The 8,431-nt window shown below is 46.2% G+C and overlaps 1 protein-coding gene across 8 annotated transcripts; it reads left to right on the forward strand.

Annotated features, from left to right (window-relative positions):
- The first annotated feature begins 418 nt into the window (after nt 1–418).
- LOC123054070 (muscle M-line assembly protein unc-89) lies at nt 419–5,695 on the forward strand. Of its 8 annotated transcripts, XM_044477747.1 has the most exons (7): nt 419–2,741; nt 2,817–2,990; nt 3,051–3,086; nt 3,204–3,302; nt 3,384–3,451; nt 3,531–4,050; nt 4,426–5,695. In XM_044477747.1, exons 1-7 carry the CDS (start codon nt 2,493–2,495, stop codon nt 5,431–5,433), a joined length of 2,154 nt encoding a protein of 717 aa, XP_044333682.1. In that variant the 5' UTR covers nt 419–2,492; the 3' UTR covers nt 5,434–5,695. The 8 variants fall into 8 exon arrangements, with proteins under 8 accessions (XP_044333682.1, XP_044333681.1, XP_044333680.1 ...); XM_044477746.1 differs by having other exon boundaries at nt 2,817–3,086; XM_044477745.1 differs by having other exon boundaries at nt 3,204–3,451.
- Nucleotides 5,696–8,431: the final 2,736 nt, after the last annotated feature.

An 8,431-nucleotide genomic window follows, 5' to 3' on the forward strand; every position in this document is an offset into this window, starting at 1 on the left:
AGTGGTATCATGTTCCTCATTGCTTTAACTTGTAAATGCCATGATATTGTTTGTCTAGAGTGCTTTTGGTTGTTGTGATCTTGTGAGTACATTCAAAGTACTCACCTGGCGTGCCATGCCAGTTTGCAGGTCATGCTATGTTTGCTTGATTGCCGAGGATCCCGAGTTTGCGAGCTAGGATACGCGTTCCAGCCAGAGTCCCTGCGGAGTGGAGTCCATCGTTGTCGCCGTTGTTCCGCTGCTAGAAGATATTCCGCTACTACGAGTTGTTCTGCTGCTAGCATAGAGCAACCTTGGCAGGCGTTGTCGTGGTTTTGTCACGACAGATGTCCTAAAGAAAGGACTTAGTTGTGGAGCCATCGCGACGGGTTAGCTTAAAGGGGTTAAAGCGGACAAGGGGCGCAAAGAGTTTATACTGGTTCGGCCCCTTGCGGTGAAGGTAAAAGCCTACGATCCAGTTGTTGTGGGATTTCTTGGGTTTCGATGACAAGGGAGCGAATACGCTTTGCCTGAGTCTCAAGTTGTTGTCTGTTGTCCCTAAACCGCCGCCGGGTCGTCCCCTTATATACATGGGTTGACGCCCGTCGGTTTACAGGGTTCCGAGGCCGGCTCATAAACGTGTCCGGCCCGGTCTCTACTTATTTCTGCCTTATAATACAAGCTTACATATCAAGGTCGGTTTATGACTACATGCCTTAGTCTGCCTTTGGGCCCTGGGCCTTCATAAAGCGTCAACATCTTTGTCTTCATGGGCTTCAAATATAATAACTCATTATAGGGATAACCCGGCCTCGCCTGGCCGGTTTACGCCCAGTAGTAATATCCCCAACATTAGGCCCCAGATTGATTTGAACTGGTTCATATCAATCTCCAATACTTGAGAAGATTTCTTCTTTAGCACCTTCACATTAGTCTCGTAAACCGCCATGACGTCATCTTCCAGGATCATGATAAACCGCCATGACGTCATCTGTTATTAAAAAATTGCATATAGCTCACCTTCATTAATGAACCTCCGACAATTGAGGTGACAACTCCGCCACATATCAAATTTTTGGGCTCCTCAATTTTCACGCCTGTCACTTATCCCTTTGCCTTTATAAATAGGACCAGGGGGTCCTTTCCATTTTTCCCCGTGCCTCTTCGCATTATCTTCTTCCTCGCGCCGACCGAACCTTCGAGCTCTGCCGACGCCGTCGATCTTCGCATCTGCCTCAACAACGGCCGCTGCATCAACCTGTTCGTACCAGAAAGCCGCGGCGTCTCTCCGCTGTTCCTCTGTCATTGGTAAGCCTTCTCTCCTTCCACCCTAGATCTTACCATTAGGGTTTGTACTCATCAGAGTTCTTCGAAGTTCTTGGAGCTGTTCTTCCTTGTTCCTCTTCAGTAGTACCAATGGCGAGTTAGATCTGATATTTTTCAGTGCCCTTGTAGTTTAAACTCCTTTTTCCTCATTAGGGCATCTGCTTTATATAAAACTCATCTGAACTTGCTGAACTGTTCGAGCACTTGAAATTAGGTCAGAATATATTTTGATTTTCCAACGCACGACAGATCTGAAATTACTGCCAGGCTGTGAAACTTGTTTTTCCTTCACTTACACATCTTAGATCTGTATCTTCAATACCAGATTAGGCGGTTTAATCTCATAGAAAAGTGATGATCCGGTAGGTACCATTAGTCCCCTGTTGAACCGCCGATGCATTTAGCTTTGCACTTTCTCCATTGTCAGACTCCGGTTTACCAATAACAAACTCTGGTTTAATAACATGCATATATCCTTGCACTGCTTTATAGTTGTCCATTGTGAATCTTAAACCGGCAATAATCATGTTTCAGCTTCCCATTGAAATGGCCAAGCAAGTCTATGAATGCAACTGGGTTCCTTCTCGGGTCACTGAAGATCAGTTAAATAGATGTGTCGCAACTGGCGCTTTAGCCAAGAAAGAGGTCATTCACTGGAGGGCCCCTGGTACGGAAAATCCTCCTGAACCCAAGGATGGAGACGTAATCGTTTTTGTTGACCATCTGGGTCGAGGCTTTAGCCCTCCCGGTTCAAAATTCTTCCGAGATGTGCTTGCCAGTTTTCAGCTTCAGCCTCAGGACATCGGTCCAAACTCTGTGTCCAACATCTGCCATTTCCAAGTCTTTTGTGAGGCTTATCTTCAAGAGGAGCCCACAGTTGAATTGTTTAGGGATTTCTTCCACTTCAACCGTCGCACAGAATTTATAGATGGACCCAATACTGAACTCGGTGGAATGGCGGTTCAAAAAAAAGGAAGGAAGTCTGATTCCCTCACGCCAAGCTTCATAGTCACCCCAAGGAGTGGAACCAGACTTGGTTTTATTGCAAAGACACATCTCCAACTGATGAAAATCCTTTACCGGGTTACCGCCCTCATCGTCTTAGCAATACACATCCCTTTCCTCAGAGGTTAACTGCCAAGGAAAGGGCCACCTATGCTCCACATCTGTCAAAGCTTAGAGCCTTCATGGCGAATGGTTTAACAGGTGTTGATTTTGCTCGTTGTTGGATAAGCTGGAGTATTATGCCCTTAAGCCGACGCCCCGGTTTAATGTGTGAATACACCGGGAGCTTGAAGGACCCTCAACGACACATTGATATTCAGCTTACAGATGATGAAGTTACCGAGGCTGTGAAGAAGATGCTGAATGAACCGGAGGTTATTTGTAGCCAGACCGGATTAAGTCCTTTCTGTACCTCCAACAAACCGCCAGCTGTAAGAATCATATGACTTCTTTGCTTTCAGCTTAATCCCTTGAAATACTCTCAAAATTTTGTTCATCTTTGCCAGGGTGAGGATCCGTTCTGGAAGAAAAAACCACAGGATAAACCGGCAAAACCACAAGACAAACCGGCAAAGCCACTTCGCCCGAAGACCAAGGTTGTTAAAAAACCTGCCAAGAAAAGGACCACTGCGTCTTCCGAGCCAAATGCTGATGCCGATGTGGCTAATCCAGACTTAGAGGTAGAACTTGATTCTCTTGGTTCATTTTTCATACACCTCATTGACAATGATTATTATCAGGACGACGCTGAAAGCAGTCAAGCCGACGACGTAGAGGTAATTATCCTTTCCTCCGGTTCAGATCCTGTGCCAACCTCGAAAATCCGCCGAGCAAACCGGAAAGTAAAATTTTCTCACCCCCTTGCTTACTTGGACCCAAACTTTCTTTTGAAGACGCAGCAACACGAAGCTCGCCGCACAACCCGGCACAGCGGCCAGGTAGTTACCTCCGCAGGTTTACCGAATACTTCGGTTCGAAAACGCCGATCAGAGGTCTCTTATACTCTTGACACTTCTTGCCCCAAGGCGGGTTGTTTCCGTCAGCCTCTTAACCCGTCTGATTCAAATTATCAGGGTACTTCCCACTCATCTTCTGGCAAGTCATCAGCCACAAAGCTTCCACCCCTCAAAACAGTTCCTGGGTGAGTCATACCTTTAATTTTATTTTCAATGCCTTATGCTTGACACAATATCTTGAACTTTTATATTTGTTTTTCTCAGTGCCAAACCAAGACCCAGCAAGAAGGCTCGGCTAACTAAACCGGCTGACGATAATGTGGTTGTTGAACCGGAAAAGACTCCAGATCCGGAAGAAACCAATGCTGACGCCATACTTAATGATCCGCCGCCTCAAGACCATGACTTCTTTGCTGAACAAGTAGAAGTTGACACCACAAGCCATGCTGACAAGGCGACCAGCCCTGTCCGAACTGATGATAAACCGGTCAGTCCAGCTAAGGATACTAATAAACTGCCCACTCCAGTGAAGGCTGCTGATGATAAAGAGGATGATGTTATGATTACTAGCTTTGGCCATACCGCTCCTGGCAATCCTGTCGCTTTATCCAAACACAGCGCCAAGGACGAACTTTCTACCATGGGCAAAGGCAAATGGAGCACAGATCTGTCAAGCTATGCCCACCTCAACTCCCAAGACATTCATTCTGGTTTTTTAAACCGTCTGTACACAAGCCGCGACTTTGAAGCCGTCTTAGTAAATCTGATGAAGGAGCGATATGAGGTAACTACATAACTGTTTTTCTCTTATGTCCAATTGCAAATATCAACTCCAATAGCCCCCAAGTGACGGTTTATGATACCAATCTGAACCGGGACTTTGTAATATCTCAATTTTGCATACTTAGTCTCCGAGGGCCGGTTTAACTTATGAAGATGAACCGGAACTGTGTAGAAGAAAACCCACAATGTCACTTTGATCAAACATACATTAGCCCCCAAGTGCCAAGAGCAATACTTGTATTGTGCTTGGGACTTTGCAGAAATTTCTGACCCAGAGCAAATATGCGTTAGCCCCCAAGTATCAGGTGCATAACTTGTTATGTGCTTGGTACTTCAAATATGTACTATCAACTCATTATACATCTGTCTCTTATAGGCTGAGCTGAGCAAAAAGGAAGCTCAAACCGCTGATCAGCAAGAAAACATCAAGTCCCAGCAAGCCGAAACCTCCAAAGCCAAGGATGAGCTGTCCGGCGCTTTAGCCGCTATGGAAAAACTGAAGGAGAGTTTCAACAAAGAGCGGGCGGATTGGGACACAGAAAAATCCGCTTTACAAAAAAGAGTCGAGGATGCCGAAGCCGCTCTTAAACCGGTAGTAGATGAGCTGACTGGCGTAAAACGGCAGATACATGCCATGACTGCTGTTGTGTTCGGTAAACATCCTTGCTTTACACTTTTAACATATCATCCCATACGTTACCGGTTTACTGACGCTTGTAATGATGCAGGAACTTGCATTAGTCATCTGGGCTCCGACGTACAGAAGAAGCTGAAGGCTGCCTACACTTTGATAGAGCAGTTGTATACCGGCGCGCAACGAATCATCTGCACCGCTTCTCACAATAAATCGCCCCCAATGTTAATCAAGGATACCTTAGAAAGGCTGTCTATGCTGCCTGCCCGAGTTGAAGAACTAAAGAGATCTGCTGCAAGGGCTGGTGCTCTGACCGCACTAACCCGGGCAAAGGCATGGGTGCCCGACCTTGATCCGGAGGATGTCAGCAAAGGCTATCCGAGCTTAAAAGAAGACGGATCAGAATTCGGAAATGAGGAACTCCGAGCCATAAACCAGGAAGTACGTCCACTGGCTTGCCAATTAGCTGAAGAAGGTGATCTTTCACATTATCAGGCGAGTTATGACATCCACAACAAACGGGTTGCTGCACCAACTCCAGAGGTTCAAAATCTCATCCCGCCAATTCGTAAGCATACCTATGCCCCTGACATTGAACTGTCCACCCTTATAAGCGACGAAGCTGTGTTCCAAGCCCTAACTGGGATCGACTGGACAACTATTGACTTCCAGCCACTGGGTAGAGACGAAGAGGATGAACCGGCGCAAGATGATCCGCAGCCGTCAGGTCAAGATGGTGATGAAGCATGATCCGAAAGCCGGTTTAGCCTTCCGCGTGCCATAACAATTATCAAAAAACAATTATTCTTTTGGGCACTGAAACGCCTTGTAATAGGTAGTTAAAACACTTGGTCTGCTATGCCATCGTGCATATTTATCTGTGCCTGACATTTTTGCTAATCCACCATACTTAAGACATCTGATGTTCATAATCCATAGCAATTTATTCAAGCTATCCCTGCAGACAAGAAGTTTAAAGTGCCCTGGCGGTTTACCGCCAGACAGGTCATGATGCCCAGATATATAGCCAAGGTTTATAACCAAGGTCGTAAAAAGATAATCAAAATATAAAAATAATTGATACCTGTGACCTTGAGTCATAATGTTGGCTGACCAACTTTGAAGTGAGGGTGATAACCCTAACCTTGAGTAACAATAACTCCTTTCATATTGTGCCGGTTTTTGATAAAACCATTCCGGGTTGTGATAAACACCGGTTTATCCAGAGTCATTTCTGGTGACTCATAGTCGAAACCAGATCGGGCTAATAGTCTCCGGATTATGACTGATCATATACTAACAATTTGTAGTTGAAAGTCAAGCCGGGTTAATGCACGCCGATCTATCAAAAAATTATAAATCTCATCAAAGGAGAAGAAAAAACTTTTCAAATAAGAGTAGATGAAAACTTGTAGTCGAGGCTTTTCACGGGCTGCCAGGCCCCAAATGCGAGGCTTTTCATGGGCTGCCAGGCCATTGAGTTAAACCATTTTACAAAGCCTTTTAAGATGGTCCTCAATCCTTAACCAATCGTCGTTTTAACTTGACAAGTTCAGGGTCTTATCAGAGTAACTTGTCAAAGTTTGACGGGTCATACCAGGTTTACCTGGGAGGAGTGACTTACTTAAGAAGGCAGGCTAACCCAGGGTTTTAGGTGTATACACCAGGCTTCCAAGCCGTGGCTTGATAGCCTATTACAAGTGTAGATTCTTTGTTCATTGCGACAACAAAGAATCCCTAAGTAACATTTTGAGCTGTGCTCAGTGGGTGCCTATGTTTGAGTTGTTGTTTTGCAACACTCTCTTTGGCCCCGGAGTAATTTGGCTTTGAGCCGATCAAGAGGTGTGACTATGGTTCGAACACGACCAAGCCCCCAAGTGATATTGTGGCATTGCGCCGATCAAGAGGCGTAGCTATGGTTCAAATGCAACCAAGCCCCCAAGTGATTTTTATATAAAGCTTTGATAAGCTAAATTAAGGGGTAAACCGGACGCCGCTTTATGAACAGAAGCCCCCATGTAACCACACATGATATAAGAAAAACAACAGATACCCTGCTTTAGCTGAGGCTCCGGTTTATTATATTAATCATAATATATACATTGTCATAACTATGTACATGAGCAGAGCCTGTGGCTCAAGTATAGTAAGGCCGAAGATGAGCAATATTCCACGGCCGGTGGGTCTCCTCCTTCGATTTACGTGAGTCTTTGCGCTCTCGAACATCTATAAGGTAGTATGACCCGTTATGCAGATTCTTGCTGACCAGAAAAGGTCCTTCCAAAGGTGGGGATAACATGTGCATATCCGTCTGATCCTGGATGAGTCGGAGCACCAGATCGCCTTCTTGAAAAGTTCTGGATCTAACCCAGCGGCTGTGATAACGACGCAGATCTTGCTGATAAATCACTGAACGGGCTGCTGCAATGTCACGCTCCTCATCCAACAGGTCAAGTGCTTCTTGTCGTGCCTTCTCATTGTCAGCTTCGACATATGCCGCCACACGAGGCGGGTCATGACGGATGTCACTAGGGAGAACCGCCTCCGCTCCATAAACCATGAAAAAAGGCGTGTAACCCGTGGATCTGTTGGGCGTAGTATTGATGCTCCATAACACGAAGGTAACTGTTCCACCCAACAACCCGACGTCCATTGCAAAGGAACCATAAGCCAGGGCTTGATGCCTCTCAAGATCTCTTGATTGGCTCTCTCCGCTTGGCCATTAGACTGGGGGTGAGCCACTGATGATACATCAAGCCGGATGTGCTCACGTTGACAGAACTCCTTCATAACTCCTTTGGATAGATTTGTACCATTATCAGTTATAATGCTATGTGGAAAGCCAAACCTGAAAATCACCTTCTTGAGGAATTGAACCGCCGTAGCTGCATCACACTTACTGACTGGCTCTGCCTCCACCCACTTAGTGAACTTATCAACTGCCACCAAAAGGTGGGTCTTCTTGTTCTTGGATCTCTTAAAGGGCCCAACCATATCCAGCCCCCAAGTTGCAAACGGCCAAGTGATTGGAATCATCCGCAATTCTTGAGCTGGTACATGAGCGCGTCATGAGAATTTTTGACATCCATCACACCTTTTGACCAAGTCCTCGGCATCAGCATGAGCCGTCAACCAATAGAATCCGTGACGAAACGCCTTGGCTACCAGAGATTTTGAACCGGAGTGGTGACCACAATCTCCTTCGTGGATCTCATGCAAAATTTCACGGCCTTCTTCAGGAGACACGCAGCGTTGAAACGCCCCTGTCACACTGCAATGATATAACTCGCCATTGATAATAGTCATGGACTTGGACCGCCGGATTATCTGCCTGGCCGAAGTTTCATCTTCTGGTAACTCGCCCCGGTTCATATACGCCAAATATGGAACCGTCCAATCCAGGATAACATGAAGAGCCGCCACCAACTGAGCTTCCGGATCAGGAACAGCCAAATCCTCTTCACCAGGGAGCTTGACGGACGGATTATGCAGCACATCCAGGAAAACATTGGGTGGAACCAGTTTACGTTGGGAACCCAAGCGGCTTAAAGCGTACGCCGCTTCATTTTTCCGCCGGTCCACATGATCGACCTGGTAACCTCTGAAGTGACCTGCAACAATATCCACCTCTCGACGATATGCCGCCATGAGTGGATCCTTAGAATCCCAAGTACCGGACACTTGTTGAGCCACCAGGCCCGAGTCACCGAAGCACTTAACTCGGCTTAGATTCATCTCTTTAGCCATT

The sequence above is a fragment of the Triticum aestivum genome, chromosome 2D, assembly GCF_018294505.1.
Source record: "Triticum aestivum cultivar Chinese Spring chromosome 2D, IWGSC CS RefSeq v2.1, whole genome shotgun sequence".
NCBI classification, from domain to species: Eukaryota; Viridiplantae; Streptophyta; class Magnoliopsida; order Poales; family Poaceae; genus Triticum; species Triticum aestivum.